Here is an 18,328-nt window from a genome sequence, read left to right on the forward strand (position 1 = left end):
GATAGTTAGACCCTTAAACTAAATAATACGAAACAATTAAGCTCTTTTATACGACTCCGTTACTTTTGGCATTAATTATTTTAAAAAATGGTACAAAAAACCCCTTACACTTTTAACTAAATCTCAATTAAATCCTCAAATTATAAGATGGAATAATTAAGCCCTTAAACTAAAGATTATTATTTTAACAAAAGAAAAAAGATAAAACCCTTTCATTTTTCACACCTAGGTTTTATCTTAACTTCACAAGTAGTTTTTCTTTGTTGAAATAATTATTTTAATTTTTGTTTTATTTTTTTTTAATTTTGTGTTATTTTTAAGAAATATAAAAAAAAAATAGAATTTATAATGTAGGTGTCTTTATGCTATTGCTTTTCATTTTTTGGGCCATTATCAGTAAAAGTAATTATCCATATTAGTAATAGAGTTGTATAATTGGATTTAATTGTTTTGTATTATTTAGTTTAAGGGCTTAATTGATATTTATTTAAAAATTTAGGGGATTACCCGTGCCTTTTGTCAAAATAATTAATGCTAGCAGTAACAGATATGTATAAACGAGCCTAATTGTTCCGTATTATGTAGTTTAAGAGCTTAATTGTTCCAATTTAAAATTTAAGGGCTTAATTAAGATTTGGCCAAAGATAATTTTAGCACTACCACAATATGTATTGTAGATATAAACATTAAGATTTAACTATGAACATGTACCAGTTGATTGGAAAACTATACATGCCCGAGAGTAAAAGTAGCTTAATCCGAACAACAAAAACATAAACATATAAATTCGCAAATTCATCAAGATTACTTAACACTAGGAAAACAATTGCAGCACAATCGAAGAGTTAAATAATTAGCTTTTCATTTGAGCTCAAATAAGGAAATTAAATTTTTTTTACAGGCAAATAAGAGAATATTATAGCATGTTTTACAATAATCATACCCAATTTTGACCTAAAACTCACAAGGACAGCTTGTGAATTGCATTTTCTTTGAGTTTCATCACTAATCTGCAGAATATCTTTAGATTCCGGCTGACATTATCCTACTCCTGGATTTCAGATTATTGGATTTGTGAATTATTAATTCCATTGATTTGATTGAAATATGACTATCATAGAGCCATAAATTTGTATTTGTAAATTTTGAAAGAAATAATAAAGAAGAAGAAGGAAAAAAAAAAAAAAAAGAATGAGAAAGAGGAGAGAAAATAAAGAGAAAAAATAAAATAAAATACAAAGAAAAGAGAGAAAAAACCACATAAATATTTAAATAGACGACGTTTAAGACTCTCTTATACTAAGGGCCACACAATACATATTTTTAATAATTTAAAATTAAATTACGCCTAAAACTAGTTTTAGAATAAATTTGCCCGTTAAGAGCAAACGTTAAGGGCAACAAAGCACCTTTCCTGTTAATTATATCTTCTAATAAATTGTGATTATATATACTCAATTTAGTATATTAAATTAAAATTTTTAATTTATATTGACGAATTAATAATATTTATAATTAAAATAAAGCAACAACCAAACAACATATAATTAGTATTATTCAAATAGCGAGCAGAAAAAACTGAAGTAAATTATCCCTAATCGAACTCGATAAAAGTATAATACATAAAAATAATTAATTATTAAATACACAATGCAAAAAGACAATAGCATCATTCTTCATGTATGGTAGGGCAGTGATAAAACTTAATTTTTCCAGAGTGCGACAAATAACCTGAAAGTTTTTCACTTTGGCAATAGATGCATATTTCAACTCGTGGAATGTCTCAAATCCAAGCTTTTATTATCTATATAAAAGAAAAATTTAAGGAAAAAAAAAAAAAGGAAAAACCTGAAAGTTGTGGAGCTCCACACGGAGCCATGATTTCTCACAGAAATAACATTTATGTTTGACTAGCTGTTCATACTCCCATTTCAGGAGTGCTTATGGTACAACAATGTAAATGGAAGACATATTTAAATAAAGGGTCCTGCCTAAACATTTTTCTTTCCTCTACTAGATGTATGACCAGCCACATATGTAAGCTAGAGTTGTAACCTTGACCAAAACATGAAAATTGATACTAAAAAGAAAAAGGAAAAAAAAAAAAAGAATGGTACGTCTAAAACACCTTAAATTTCTTTTTTATATTTCAGTATTTTCATGATACTTACAGCTTACAATTTGAAGACCAAGCAGGAACAAGGAAACAACCTTGTGAGCTCATCTTTGAAGGGTGTTTCTCCAAGCCACATTGGAAATCCCTTGTCTGCGTAAAATGGATTCTTCAATGCTAAAATATTAATCTGATTGTCTCCGTCTCTTGGGTTCAGGCTCACCCAACCGTAATGACACGTGTATTTCCTCATCAGAGCCATGCCTCAGCGCAGAGAGGTTTTCCAGTTCTGCATTTTCCTGTTTGTTTTTATCATGGACCATAGGTCCCCCTGTGAAACTAGGAATAAACTGGTGTTCCACATTGGGAGCTGTTTCTACTCCATCTTCTATATGAAACTCAGTGCGAGTGAAAGGTGCAGTCAGTCCATGCTGGGACTCTTCTTCAAGTAGAACTTGCTGAATATTTAAATTTAGAGGCTCAATGTTGTCTTCAATGCGATCTTTTGACAGCACTCTGTCAGGAGGAGATGACTCCCCAACAGTAGAATCTAGTCCTGCTGCTGATACATTTTTTTGATCTTGCACTGCATCTTATTATTAACAACAAAAAATTATAAATAATCGCAAGATAAGAAGATACACAGGATTATTACTCAAGAAGACAAGTATGTGTCTCTTTTCAACTTTCCATTTTTCTAAATTTCCCAGCAGGCTATTTCATAGTTGTCAAAGGCACGCCTGAGGCGACAGGCACAAGCCTTAGCGCCTCAAGCCAAGAAAGGCAGGCGACTTCACTAAGGCGCACGCCTTTCTTTTAAAACATACAATGATCTCAGTCCTTCATCATAGACTTAATATAGAATATGTATGCTCATCCACACTTAATTATCTCCAAAAAGAATTTAAAAAAATCAAAGAAAGAAGATTAGGGAAAAAAGACATTGATCAAGGAAAGAAGAGAAGAATTGCCTAGAAGTGTAGTAGGACCAAGACCATAATTATAGACTTACAATATAATAGTAATGGAAGATGCTTTAGGATTTCTACTATCCTAGGACTTCTAGTTATTTGTAAGACTATGTTTTACTTTTATCATCTCTTTTGAACATGTCTTTTTATTGTTAAATGCCTCTTGAACATAATTGTCATGATCTTTTTATTTCTTTTCTTTGGTTGTGTTATGTTTTTTATTTTATGCATAGGTTGTGTTATGGGTCCTAGTTTTATTTTATTTTATCTTTTGCGCCTCACTTCTATCAGGCGCGCACCTTGCTTTGCGCTTTGCGCCTTGCGCCTCAGGCATCAAGAGCCCTTATCGCCTTGGTGCACCTTTTCACCTTTAACAACTATGGGCTATTTTCTGCATCAAAATTGCATTTCGACATCTAGCACCTATTGACATCAATTTAACCAAACAAACAAATCCATGCTGTCAGGTTCAGCTTTTTGCTAAAAGGAATAAACAAAGGCATGAAATCCCAACTTTTTGCATATAAATAGAAGAAACCCCAACTTAACCCGATTCTCAATTAAAATCCTAATTATTTTAGTTTCTAACAACACAAGCCCAACATTTCAAGAGAGGTGCAATCAGGGAATTCTGTCATTCAAAGTTTAGTGTCATTAAGTAAAGAGATATGTGGCATTCACTGATAGGTTAAGCAGGCAACAGTCCAGATTTTCACTAACTATTTGGCCTAATAAATGTTAATGATTATTAAAGTATGCACATCAATTCACATGAAATAGGGTTAGTGATATGGTGCTGTACTATCATTTGTTTAGGTGATGTGCAAGACAAAGCAAACTTAGTGGACTCTTCAAGATTAACATAAACCAAAGTGCTGTAGAGCACACAGTTCAAAGAAAAAAAAAAAGAAGATAGTGTTGCTGAGCAAGGAAAGAAGTAACAAGTTCAAAGGTACAAACCAGTTGGAACAAATAAAAAAGAATTTAATGGACAAACCTTGAAGCCCTTCATTGGATGTGACGAGGTCAAGTTCAAGGAGGTCAAGTAGGCGTCCCAGATCAACTCCGCTAGTCCAGTTTTCTGGAGGTTGGCCGACTTTTAGCTTCAACCGACCTCGATTAGCTGTCCCACCCCAAATGATCCCAACTGGACGAGGCTTATCACCATTCTGACCTGTCAAGAGAATGAGGCTTCCACTATCGCCTTCAAGATCAAATGGCTGCTGGTTCTCACCAACAACAAGAAAATCAGTAAAGAAACAGATTCCTTTCTCATCATTATATTCTAAAGCATAGGCCATTATGGTTCCAGTAGTCAAGCCGGAGCTTCTTCCAACTTTGACAACCTGTCTTCCAATAAGACTATTAATCGGAGATTGCAAGTCTATACTATGGACATCACCAATCTCACCTACACCTTTCACAGAAGTTGTTACATTATTCATGTTGAAATCTTCTGCAAAAGGAATAAAGGCCCCATCTGCTCTCACAAATGTTTCTGCAGGAAATATTGTAATGGACATGAATAAAGCCAGGAAACAGCAAGAAACAATTAATAATAATTGCTATTCAGAATGAAATTCGAACTGAAAATAAGAAAATAAAACTAGCAGGCAATAATATTTAAACCAAGCGAGTAAATTGTGAAAACTTGAATCACATAATAAGAAGAGGGATCAGGGTTATCCTTCTATGATAAAGAATGGAGTACCAGCATTTTCCCTCCACACCTCAAGGGAAGCTGCTGAGGCTAGACCTCAACTTCCTAGGTTAAAAGAATAATTTTTCTTTTTATTTTTCTTTTTACCCTTCATAGTATTCTAATTGTTTTTTCTTTAGGAATATCAACACTAGAAGTCCTGAAAGTTAAACTGTCTTAGTCCAGAATACTTTTTAAAAAATATTTATTTCTTAGGATCAAGTCCTACTAGTTTTAACCGTGGCTCCATCTGTCCTATGGGTTTAATTACAGAACTTGCTAATATGGAATCTCCCAATTTCAATCCATGTGAGCACAGCAACACATGGACAATGACTTGGGATTCTGTTCCACCTAACCATTCCGCACCTCTTGAAAATTCTTAATCCCCAATCCTGACTTTAAACCAAGTTTTCTCAATTTCTCAATCTAACTACAAAAGTTTCTCAAATCTCTAATATTCACTTGAAAAGAGCTCTGTCCAAATCTTTTTACTATATAAGTGCATTCATTCAAAGGAAAAGAAGAAAGAGAAAGACATGAAGAATCAATACAGATATAGAAGAAGAAAATACGAAAAGAAAAACAAAAGTGCCTAAAGATATTAAAACTATTCTTGGAGCCTCACCTGACAACCTAGGTTTTCAATAAATTTGAAAAAAGAAAAAAAAAAGAAAAAAAAAGAAAAAAAAAAAAAAAAAACCTAAGAGGTTGAATGGTTCTTTAATATGGTATCAGAATTTAAGACCAAAAGGTCTAGAGTTCATTTCTTGGCAGACCCAATCCTATTAATTAAAGTTTCAGCACAAGAAGATAGGTCATTGGAAGATTCAATTTGTCTTAGTTGCATTCATATTTCCAGGTACCCACAGCTAATAATGTCCTCAGCCATTTGGCCTCTAATAACTCTCCCTTAACCCTTGTTTTGCCAAAAAAGTTTGTCAGATTGCAAATAAAGATAATATTGGAACCCATGCGTTTTCTTATCGATCCAGCCAAATAATAATCAATCTTGGCAAGGGCTATCCCATGAACTCATGTATCTCTAGCTGCAGAAGGATCTCACCAATGGCACATTTGAATACAATCTATTAGGACAGTTAAACAACATTAATTCATTGGACGCAAAAATAGATGAAGATGCTGTGATGGATTCTAGAATATGGAGTTATTTACCTGGGTTTGTTCCAGCAAAGATGCCGTACCAAAGCTCATCTGTAATAAATGAGGTTGCTCTCTCCACAGCACCCAAATACACTCCAGGCCCAAGGCTAGGTGGCAAAGGATGAAACATTTTCTGATTTGGATAGTCCAAATCAACAGCGACATGCCGATTTGTAAGGAAGCCAACCTGTCGGTTTCCTGTTCGGCTTTTCACAATTGCACCCAGGGTTCCATATGTTTCTTGGTTAGCAACCTGCAGATGTGAAGCAATTTAGTAACCTCAACTAAATAAACAAAGACACGAGTAATCAAAGTGTCTGAGCATATTAGATCTCACAAGTAAACCTAAAGCTCGAAGCTTATACTAGGAAATACAATTGATAATAAATATTATGGAAACCATTTTTATGAAAACCGAATAAAAGAAATATGTATGGCAATTAGATATTTTCCCCAAAGTGCTATTTGCACTTTTTTCCACCAAAAGCCCTAGAAATTGTATTCCAAATCTTGAAATGACCTTCCCATTTATACAACCCAGTTGTTACGAAACCAACCTCGTAAAAGCTTGACCAAGCTGAAAAGGCTATGCATGTCTAACTCATTAGTATAAAAATCAACCCAGTTCTTATATTATCTAGATATGAAATTAGGACAAAGAATCTAGCTCTACAATTTGATGGAATAGCATTGCACAGCAGAAAGCTTTATAGAAAGAATAGGAAAATGTCACCAAGAGACTTTAGTCTTGCTTGCATAAACAAGCTGGTGGTACCTTGCAGAAATAATGCACATCCAAAATGAATGGTGTCACCACCAAGACTCTTGTCTATGCTAGTACCATATGCATGCATATGCACACATGTAAAGTTCAACCACTGACTATTAGGAGGTAAAAGAACAAATAAAACTATTGAATCTGTAAAGCTCACCTTTATAATCTGAAGTACAAGGTAGCATAGCCACATGCAAACATCTAGCATAATTTTTTTGGTTCTGAACACCATAAAGCCAAAAACCTAGAGCTCTGAGGCACTTTCAAACTTGCTGAACTGCTAGTAAATGAGTGGAATGAAAACATTCTTTAAGTTCATTAGTGAAGTTCATGTATGATTTAGGACACAAATTTTAAGCTTGTTAATTAACATACAGAACATGGCAATATGCAAGCTCAAATGGATAATGTTCATGAGCAAGCTCAATTATAGTTGGCCAATCTTTGTTTAATGACTCATTTAAGTTAGCTATATGTTGATCAATAAGCAACTTTAGGTTATCAAAGTGCTATCATATAATCCCATGAAAATATTATCAAAAAATAAGTGGCATATAATCATACAATTAATTAGCATTTAATTTTAGATAGTAGCGTGACATAAGAAAAGTTGATTATGACATAAGAAAATGGATTATGAGATCAAAAGAAATAAGACTGGGAAGCAAGTACATGAGAGTAATTCAAATGAGCAGCCTAGCATGACTCAGTAACTGGGCTGCTCCACACTGAATCCCATGTCAGACAGACAATCATCGATTAAGGCTTTTTCATCAATTTACATGTGGTCAGCAGTCATGTTGCCTGGTTTGGCTCCCATTCTTTATATAGAAGTTGTATTACTTATACATGCACTGAATACTTTTCTTACTAGGCTAAACTGCATAGAATGCCAAAGGAGGGCAGAAAAAATCTTAGGCCATGATTACAGCAATGAGATTAGGGAGATGCAGACACCATCGCTCGATTTACAGATTACAATGTCCGCAGGATGTTTAAGGTGAATATATAACCACGGGCCATTTCAATGTAGAGAATCAAATATACAGCTTGCTTCAGTAAAGTAAGTCTTTTTATCTTTGTAGAATTACAAAATCAAGTATATTTAAAAGTGACATATAACGCATATCTGAAGTTGTAAGTGCATCCGACACCTTGTGCAGATCACTTTCGGTTCTTCCAACTAAAATGTGTTTTATCTTGTATGGTGGAGCAACGACAATTTTTCAAGAACACTTCAATTCCACATATTCCACGAAAGATGTTTTCTGTTTTGTCATGTGCAATGCACTTGCCACCACCACAAGAAAGTTTGGACCTAGGTTACACATGACTGAGGTCTGCCAGGATATCATAACAATTCAAATCCATGGCCTATCCTTCTATCTCAATCTCCCTCCATTCCTTCAAGGCTTCAACTCACAAGAATAATTAACACAATTGTTGGCTTCAAATGACATATATATACAAGTCTGTCATCTTCATTGATTCAATCTTTAAAAGTCAAACCAACACTTTTTTTCTTAATAGAAGGAAAAGCAAAATCTAATGAACCTAAGCCATAAACATAAAACAAGCTAATGAGCTAATCTATTTTACCGACTCGATCAGCTAAAAGAATTAGTAACCACCTAGTGACAGCTAAAAGCTCATTAATACCGAATTAACAGCATCTCCAAAAGCATCTGCGTACAGCCAGATTACCAATCACCTGATTTACGTACACTTTCTTTTCCTATAAATGAACTTAATATTATTTTATCATCAGTCATATGCGTTAATAGAATATTCACACATTGTTCTATTTAGAGTTGTAATCCTATAATTTGACCAGCACAAGTAACAGGAATACCATAAACATGAAGGAGAATACCTGGGAGCCAGAGCCAATGCATGGATAACTTCCCCTTAACCCATCTACGAGCTCCGTGTATAATTGTTCCTTAGGAGTCGATGCAGGTGCTCCATAATACGAGAATTCAACAACATCTACATCACACCATACGCCTCCTGGTCCCTGCCTCATACAGCAAAAAGGCAATTTTACGTCCCAGGTAAATAATTATGTCATTACTATATTAAGCTACAATAAGTCTTTGAATATGCTATACGTTTTATTCCAACATTTCAAGTCAAAATAAAGAGAAAGACAGGGATCCAAAAGTAAAGCAATATGACAACAACTATCAATAACAAAATGAAAATAATAATAATCCTATACCAAAACAACCACCACAGTCCCCCAACCCACAATCCTCCTTGTTTTTTCCCAGCTCTGTTCCATTTACCAGAATTTTAAAGAATCAAATAAAGTAAAAGCCTTCTTTTAGGAAAAAGTATGTAAAACACCATAGAGCTCGATAAAAAGAAAAAAAAAAATCCAGTGTATCTGGAGTGGGAACACAAATTTCTAACCTCGAGTGCAGCAGGTAAGCACTGAACATGGCTTAGCCATTGCCTATGAACTTTCCGTGCCACAAAGACAAGAATAGCTGGAATATCTGTCAAGACACCTCGTCGTATCCTGAATCCAATTGCAGTTCCAAGACTAAATCGCCGCAAGATTTTGCTATGAAATGCCCTTATAGTCATTAATTCAAGTAATGTGGTGGCTTGCTGCCCTGATGGCAACCTCCCAAGAGTTTCCGGAAGCACCCCCTTCTGAAGGTTTCCAAAATAGTTCGCTCTATCTTCTGCTGTATCATTTAGTCGACTCAAAGTAGGCCAAGAGAAGTAAGCAGCATTACTTTCATAGTGTTGCCCACTTGATGCAAAGGGTTGAAGTGAAGTTGGACTAGACCAGTGTGGATTAGGATGATTGCAACAATTTCTTTCCAAATCTAAAGCTGACTCCTCAGATTGTGTTGATCCAGAGTGATGCAGTCTTAAATCTAATTTGTTCCTGTCCATCTTTCAGCTCTCCTACAGATAACAAAGTGACAGCTCCTTAAAACCCAACGAAATTGACCAGATTAAACTCTCAAAAATTTGCAAGACATGCCTATTGTGCTGCTGCGTTCAGAATCATCAGAGATATAGATGACATCACTTTAAAAATTGATGAAGAAACTAGAAAACTTGTACCATAAGAACAGATAGCAATTGGCAACCATTAAATAATAACATCAAACACTTGATTTTATTAGGAACACAAACAAAAATTGAAAGAAAAGAACTAGTATGCACAAAATAGTAATTTAACATATTTGAAGCATCAATGATATTTGAAGTACATCTGAACTGGAAAGCAGGGAAATTGCAGAAAAAAGAGACAAGTTTAACATATAAAATTACTGCTCTCCGTAGCCTCTTCAGAATAACAGGCAGCTTGTATAACCAGCAAAAGAACAATACGTGTTGCAGTCTTTATTCCTTTTCTTTTAAAAGATACAACAACAGGGAACCATAATATTGAAACAGTATCAAGAACTCTATCCTATCCAAACTCAAAAGGGAAACGAGATTCTTGAAAAGGGTATCTAAAGAAGTGCAACCAAGGAGCAAAAGGAGGAGAAACTTCAGATAGCAAATGCAGACAAGGATAGAGGATTTACATCAATCTTTTACATGCCTGAAAACAAAGGAAATGGCTCAGCTTGATTACTACTTCTTAGAAAGCCAAACAGAGAGTTAGTCAATACTAAAACATCAAAATGGAAAGAAAAGATAAAGGGAATTAAGTACTATAATCATCCAATATATAAATAAAGCATAAAAATTTCCAGTAATTGGAAAAGAAACAATCCTCTGGAAGTGGATATTTTGATAAAACACTGACCAAAAAGGGTACCAAAATGAGAGGAAATTGATCACAGAAGAAAGCAGAAGGCAAGAGAGTGACAAAATAGACAAAACCCATATGGAAAACAAGACCAGAACACTGAAACTAAGCAAAGCCCAGGTGAGATTATGTTAACAGATTTTGTTTTAAGACAACACTCACCGATCAAAAGAGATGGAGCTGTGATGGGTAAGTCCAAATATAATAGTATCTTGAAGAAGCTCATGCCCTAGTTACTTACTCAATATGCTCGTCGGTGACACTTAAATGCTTCAAATCACTACTTTTTTAGTATGGGTATACTCATAGACTCCCAAAGAAACTAGCAATGCTTATCAGATAGAGAGGGAGAGAGAGAGTCAATCCTTTTGTAAATAAAAGAGAGAAATGTATTATTTATTAATCATATTATTTGGAGAGAAAGAAAGAGAGAGACAGACACAACCCTTATTATATATCTATAGTATCTGTTGTGATCCTATCTATATATTGTTAATGTTAATTAATATTTAAAATTTTATTTTCATTATTATAAATGAGGGATGGATTTGATCATAAAGACTTGCTCAACTAAATATTAATTTATCTTCAAGTTCTAAGTTGAGATATTTATTTATTATTACACTAAGTTTATAATATAATCTTTAATTCTCTTTTTTGCAATAGTAAATTATTGTCAATTATAGAAGGTTTATTTACTTTATGTACTTTTCTATTTCAAATTTTTTCCCTTTTTTTATTTTTTTATGTCATTATCCTTTGATTTATTATCTCTTTTTCCTTTTTGGCTGCTTGCCTATCATTAATGGAGTGATCACATTTCTTGGTGGAAAAAGAAGTGCAAGCATGGAGTTGGATTTTAATGGAGGAGAAAATTTTTCTTTGGATCCTTTTTATTTATTATTATTTTTTACAATTTTTTAAATTCTTATATTTAGTTTGGTGGAGGGGAAATTAGGGTCCCATCCATATTTGCTCCCCAAAAGTAGCACATTCTTCTCTCAAATAATTCAATTCCCACCTATCTTATTGAGGTGGGGGATAGGGTAAAGCCTTTTGTTCTTGCACATTCATTTACTACTTGTTTATGTTTTTCATTTGGGTAGATTTATAAATTCATGCTTTGCTTATCATTTGCTTTCTCTAGTTGGATTTCCATTTGTTAAGAATTTGGAGGCCATGGTATAGAGTACTAATAGTAGTAGTAGAAGTGTTTACTTGTGGGTCATGATCAAATCACACATATTATATATCATTACTTCTTTTACTTTCTTTCTTCACTTTTAATGGGTTTTATCTTAATAGGGAAATAAGAAAAGACTTTAACTTTCTTTCTCTTTCCCTTTTTTCTCTCACATATATCATATGATGACATTCTTGCTACTTCCATTATTTATTTATTTATTCTATTTATGTTCCTTTATAGCAAGGACTTTGCTAAAGAGAATGGCCTTTCTAGAAGTTAAAATCTCTCCCTCTCTATCTTAATCTCACATCACCAAACGTTATCTTCACCCATCATTCAATTATCCAATCATGATAAGCCGACTACTACTTTGCAATTAAAATAATATATAGCATGCTACATTTGACCTTTAATTTAACTAATAAGAGCATCATTCTTTCCAAGAGTGGGAGTTTCACAATTTTTTTGTACCACAGTTTTATAATCAACATGAAAAAAAGATAATTATTTATGAACCTCCAATGAATAAAATGAATAATATTATAATATATTATGGTTGTTTTTAAACAATGACAATTTTAGATTTTTTAAGTGAATAATTTTAGATGTTTTTACGTGCAATTTAAATAATCGAACGTGTCAAAAATAAAATATTTTAATTTATATTAAATAAATATAAAATAAAATACTCTGACTTTAAAAATAGAAAAATTATATAAATAGCAAAAAGACCTAAACTATTCTAAATTCTTAGTTGAATTGTTGCAGTTTTACTAACTCAAAGATGTATTAAATTATGAACTAAAAGAAATTAAATAAAAATTTTGATTTAAATGATAAAGATATTGTAATAAATAAGCTAAAAAAAATTATTTAATAAAAATGAAAGTAAGTAACGTACTTGTCTTAGCTTTGGCTATGAATATTAAATTCAAAACATTAATTAATTAAAACAAAATAATTATGATTAAATAGCTTGATTTGAGCTAAAAATATTTGAAAATGAGCCGAGGAAATGTATTGAGCTAGAAATAGTAAGCTGAAAGACAAATTACAGTAAATTGAGGATTTGAAAGCTAAAATATTTAAAAACAGTAAATTATAAAGTTAGGGATTTGATTGCATGAAAATACATAAGAATTGAAAAATTGAAAAATTGAAAACTAAAAGCTTAAATGTACTATGAATAATTAATGCTGAGGAAGGATATGTTAATTAAGGAGAGATAAAAGACTACGTCATCCTCTATTTATAGATATTTTATGGCTTGATGAATACATATGGTACATTATCCACTAATTAACTTGTTTCTATATAAATTCTATTGTCTTAAAAACGTAAATGTGCTTGTAACTTTCACATTTGTACATGTAGAATATCTAAATAACTTCCACTTCTTTACTTTTTTTTTTTTTTTCCTCTACTTGCTATCCATTTCTTGACAACATATGCAGTATTTTAGATGATTTTTCAAATACCACACACACCATTTTTCAGTTTCTTCTCTCAATCTCCTTAACTTTTTTTCCACTTTTAACAAGCAATTAATTTCAGAAGCTTCTTTAACCACTTCCTTCACCACTTTCACATTTTTAAACCCTTGATAATCACATATTAATAATTATCATACATATACCTCCAACTGAATTACATAATTTGACATTTCCATAGCTTTTGTAGCTTAGGGAATCGATATCATTGGAGAGATAAAACCTTCTTCGAATGGTTACAAATATATAATGATGGCGATTGATTATTTCTCCAAGTGGATTAAGGCTGAGTCATTCACTATTGTAGGGGTAAAATAAATGGCTAGGTTTATAGAAAGTAATCTGATCTACAGATATGGAGTTCTACATTACATTATGATGGATAATGGTGTGTAGTTCATGGGAAAAATGATAGACCTATTAGCTAAATACAAGATCAAGCTTCATAAGTCTTCTCTATATATTACTTAGGTGAATGGAGCAGTAGAAGCAGCTAACAAGAACTTAAAGATGGTATGGAATTATAAGGATTGGCTGTTTCGGTTACCTTTCACGCTTTAGGAATATCGAACGACTGAGCCAACATCGGCAAGGCAGACTCCATACTCTTTGGTTTATGGGACTGAAGTGGTTTTGCCAGTTGAGTTGGAATTAAAATCTTTAAGAATTGTATTGGAGGCGGAAATCCTAGAATACTAGTGGGTTGAGCAGAGATACCAACAATTGGCTTTGGTTGATGAAAAAAGGATGAAAGCTCTGTACCATATGCAGTTGTGTAAAAAATGGATAGCCAGGGCGTTCAGTAAGAAAATAAAGCCAAAAAAGATCAGAGCCGGAGATTTAGTGTTGAAGCACACAAAACCTACTATATTTGACTTAAGAGGAAAGTTCAAGCCAATTGGAAAAGCCTATACTTGGTAAAGAAAATTATGCCTAAAGGTGCCACTAAAGTCTCGAATTTGGAAGGAAACAAGTTCTCTGAGTCAATTAACTAGGATCGTCCCAAGAAGTACAATGTATAAATAAATATAATAGAAAAAACAGCTTGCTGATCAGAAAACCTGAAAAAGACTAATCAAGCAAAAATCATATCAATGAGAGAAAATAATCAGCTAGAAAATCTGAAAAGACTGGCTGATGAAAGAGTTATATCATAAGAAACCAAAATACACCCATTTTGGCCTCTACTAAATGAATAAATTATTTAGAATTTTTATCAAATGTACATATGTCTGTTTATTACTATGCGCACTAACTTAAAAGAAAAATTTAGCTAAAGTCTTAAGCATAATAAATGAGATCTAAAAAGAAGTATATTTTCATCTTCTCTTCTTCTTTGCATTTACATCTGCATCTTTAGAATTAGTAGTTAGCTCTTGAGTCCTTTTGAACCTTGCAAATCCAAGAGAAATGGTCATCTGAAGCTCGTCCTAAGCTTTATAGTTATCATCTATGATCATATTGCCTTCAAACTTAAGGTTGCACTATATGTCTCGACGGGTCTAGAATCTTTCCATCTTGTCCAGGAAATCTTGTCTTAATAATAAGCCTTTAAATTCGAGAGGGAATTTCAAACTCTATTGCTTCTGCCCATATTGGCAGCAAAGTCTCAAAGGTGTGTAGAAAGTGGTTGCTCGTAGTCCAAGTAAAGGCACACAATCAGCATATACCATGAGCATGACATGGTTGATTCTCTACCAAGGGAAGGTTCAATGAATAAATGTGTCTAGAATGTCTTTCATCTAAGAAATCTAGCCATTATGGTCCTGCAGGGTGATAGTGGATCGAAGTTGCACGTGCTTCAGCTCGTGTTTATCAATGTCTCACATGATGGTCAATATTTGAAGCTTCTCGCACAGCTAAATTTGCAAAAATAGCAATAAAAATTAATGTAAAAAGAGAGTGAAAAGAGTGCTAAGTTGAAAATCTGAAAGAGCGACTTAGGCAAAAGTCAAGATAAATGCCTGCTAAGCTGAAAACTTAATATGGCAGCTTAGGTAAAAGTTAAGGCAAAGATAATAATAAAAGAGAAGAAATTTGGTTACATACCTATAAGAGGATGAGACTACCACCAAACTGTTGATTTGTACATGTCTAACCCAATGATGGTTTCAGCCAAGATAATAGGAATGGGTTTGCTCCATGTTCCACTTGATCAATGATGCCAATAATCCTAATATCTCCCCCTCCTTGAAGGGAAATCAACATAAATTATGAATAAAGGCAAAAACCTAGCATTTGGATCCAAGCAACTGCCCTTCTTTCTTTTTTCTCACAATAAGAGATTAGATAAGTAAGAGTAATATGCTCACTAACAGAATGGAAAAGTACTTCAGTTGGGGGCATATCAAATAGTTCCACCAGTTTTCCAAGAAAAGGATCATCAAGCTTTGGTAAAGCAATCAAATGAGAAGAATCCGTGGAGCCTCTAAGAATGGCAGAAAACTCTTCAATCATGGCTAAAAATATGGTCTCTTGAACACCAAAAGTTAACGGTAGAATGAAAAAATCCATAATCAACCTTGGTATGTTGCATGACTTTGAAAGAGGAAAGATGAAATTTCTCAAGTTTGATCCAATCATCGCCAGTTAGGATTTTAAGAAGGGTTTATAGGCTTTTGGCACTTTTTTGAGACATGTTTTTTGAACTTGGGAGTTGTGAATTGTGTATGGGGAAATGCGAGGGGTGTACCCATATTTATAGGCCTCGAATTAGTGTTTTATTCGGACTCTGTGACTATAGAGTCGAATTGGCTGATCTTACAGCTAATCGGATATGCACACAGCCGAGTCAGTTGTGTGATGTCGTCGGGCCAATTTATGGCTGTTTGAGGGATTTTCAACAGTTTTCAGCCCCCGATCATATGTACACTCAAAATATATAATATTAAGTGAAAAATGATAAAAATGCATGGATTAAATATCAAAAGTATGAAATTTTATATGATAAAAGTCAAGTTTTATAGGAAAAACTAAAGAAATAAGATAGTAATGATAAAAAAATCAAAAGTCGGGGTTCTCTCCTAAATCTCATATCCCATCGTTTGAATCGATGTCCATCCCTTGAGTCCGCAAGGTAGACAGCTAAAGCGTCAAAGTATCGATCATGTGCTGTTAGGCATCAATCTAGCTCTGCCGATCGTCCACCTACCCTTGCAAGCTCTTATGGTCCCTCTATTGTAAACCTAAAAGGAGATTAGTTTATACATGCATACATATATACATTTTGCATTTCATAAATCATTTTCTTACCCGCCAGTCCTTGCTAAGGATAAAGAACTGCCTCCTACCGACCAATTGATTTACATGCTCGAACTGGTCTCTTTAATCCTATGTGATTACTCTAACGTGTTACTAACATTTCAGGAAAGAAAAGATATAAAAAATATAAGGGATAATTCCACTTATATGTGTACAAGTACTCTGAGTAAATTTCGGCAGAAGGCACCGGTGCTCTATCGCACTATGAGGACTATAATACGAGACCATCGGGCCTAGAAGGAATGGAATGCTCCTCGAAATCACATCTGACATGGTCGTAGTAGGTGCTTCAAATGCATCACCAGCAAAGGAACCCGAGATGTGGGAGGGCCTAGAGCGCCGAGCATACCGCTCCTTTGTCTGCTCAAAAGCAGTAGGAGTACGCTGAATAAACCACAAATAAAACGGTTGGATAAATGAGTAGAATAAAAGAGAACAAAGACTCAGTCAGAAAAAATACCTGAGCCATGGTGTCATCATCAAAAGGTACGGGCCCTAGTAACTAGGGGATGAAAGAAGCATAATCTGTCATCCTCGAATAGATGGTGAGATCCTCAAGCTCATTGTATCCCACCAAGCACGTCGTTAGCTCCTCCCCAGTAAGATCCGCTGTCTAGAATATAGAGAGGGGTGGAAAAAAGGGGCCTCGACATCTGTTAGGCCCCCACCCCCGTCCGTAGATCCTCTCGCTTAAGCATCATGCCCGACAGACAGGTCCAGCTAGCAAAATTCTTATATGCTCAAGTTCAGCCGCAAACAACATGTAAGGATCCTAATGACAACACTCACCTAGCCAGTCACTATGAATCTGTAGATTGTAAAGGTAAGTAACTAGAAAATATAAAACACACAAGTAACTAATAAATTTTATTTTTACCTTGTCTTAGGTTAGAGAGTTAATCCATATACGATGAACATGGATCTATACCCACTCCAAAGGGATGCTCCCACTCAAGCTCCATTGACTCAAGCGCGGTAAACCCGAAGAAGTGTTGATAGGTTGTGAGCCTACCAAGAGTCCAATCTCCAATGCCTAGTCTTACAAAATAAAAGTCAGTAGTTGTATTACAAAGAGAGTAGAAAAAAAAAAGCAAGGCAGAACTTACATGAATGGCATACCAGAAGCCACAAATCCTCTTACTCCCACGAATGGTGATGTCCATCTGGTGGTACAAGTAATCAAGTGGCGCAGATCCCCAATTGTAGGAAGAGACTTGGTCTAGATCCCGCATAGGGGCCATATAGTAGAATTCAGTGAGGTTTTTCCTCAGTTATTGAACAAAATGGTCCTAAAGAGATACACTAGGAAGGCCTGGGCCATTTGATGCACCTCTCAAGCATTTCGAGGCACGAAGCCTCTATAGTGGATATGAATGCTCTCATAAGCAATGCAATGAGTGTTCTTCCATGCCGGTAAGAATTCGAGTAAATTCGTAATATAGCACTCTCGGACATCGAAATGCTGGTCATGAATCGCATCATCAAAAGGCATAAGGATACCCATGAAGTCAATCCTTATGATGGCAGCAAAAGAGAGAAGAGACAGTGTCAAATCATCGATCGGAGTATAGAAGGTGTGAGTAGTATCCATCCATTTATCGAGAAGCATGTATACTAAGGTAAGATCTGTCCTTCCAATAACCGATAAAAGTGTAGCCACAAATCGACGAAAGCCAATATCGTTGATCCTAGCCTAGATAAAGCTTGAGAGCTCATCAAACCACTTAAGGCATCATAGAAATTTTCGGTGAACCGAATCGATACAACGTCACTTTAAAGAAGCGCAAATGCAGGTTTGCAAACATAATGCGCACACAAAAGACACTAAACAAGTAAGTATATCACTAGTTTATTGTTATTTTATGCTATAACACCTTAAGAATTAGTT

The 18,328-nt window shown here is 34.3% G+C and overlaps 1 protein-coding gene across 4 annotated transcripts; it reads right to left on the reverse strand.

Annotated features, from left to right (window-relative positions):
* Positions 1–1,855: 1,855 nt before the first annotated feature.
* On the reverse strand, positions 1,856–10,935 carry LOC8259830 (protein NARROW LEAF 1). 4 transcript variants are annotated; one of them, XM_015722363.3, is made up of 7 exons: positions 10,666–10,934; positions 10,277–10,293; positions 9,138–9,644; positions 8,596–8,739; positions 5,960–6,200; positions 4,082–4,582; positions 1,856–2,705 (listed from the first exon to the last, which is right to left on the reverse strand). In XM_015722363.3, exons 3-7 carry the CDS (start codon positions 9,630–9,632, stop codon positions 2,299–2,301), a joined length of 1,788 nt encoding a protein of 595 aa, XP_015577849.2. In that variant the 5' UTR covers positions 9,633–9,644; positions 10,277–10,293; positions 10,666–10,934; the 3' UTR covers positions 1,856–2,298. The 4 variants fall into 4 exon arrangements, with proteins under 4 accessions (XP_015577849.2, XP_002524131.2, XP_048228785.1 ...); XM_002524085.4 differs by lacking the exon at positions 10,277–10,293 and having other exon boundaries at positions 1,856–2,699; positions 10,666–10,935; XM_048372828.1 differs by lacking the exon at positions 10,277–10,293 and having other exon boundaries at positions 9,138–9,734.
* Positions 10,936–18,328: the final 7,393 nt, after the last annotated feature.

This window comes from Ricinus communis, chromosome 4 (assembly GCF_019578655.1).
Source record: "Ricinus communis isolate WT05 ecotype wild-type chromosome 4, ASM1957865v1, whole genome shotgun sequence".
NCBI classification, from domain to species: Eukaryota; Viridiplantae; Streptophyta; class Magnoliopsida; order Malpighiales; family Euphorbiaceae; genus Ricinus; species Ricinus communis.

Coding starts and splice junctions, on each gene's coding strand:
- LOC8259830 (XM_048372828.1), bottom strand. CDS start 9,632: ATGGACAGGAACAAATTAGATTTAAGACTGCATCACTCTGGATCAACA. Junction 8,740..9,137: donor GCTTACCTGCTGCACTCGAG/GTTAGAAATTTG, acceptor TGTATGAGGCAG/GGACCAGGAGGCGTATGGTG. Junction 4,583..5,959: donor CTTTGCTGGAACAAACCCAG/GTAAATAACTCC, acceptor TATTTCCTGCAG/AAACATTTGTGAGAGCAGAT.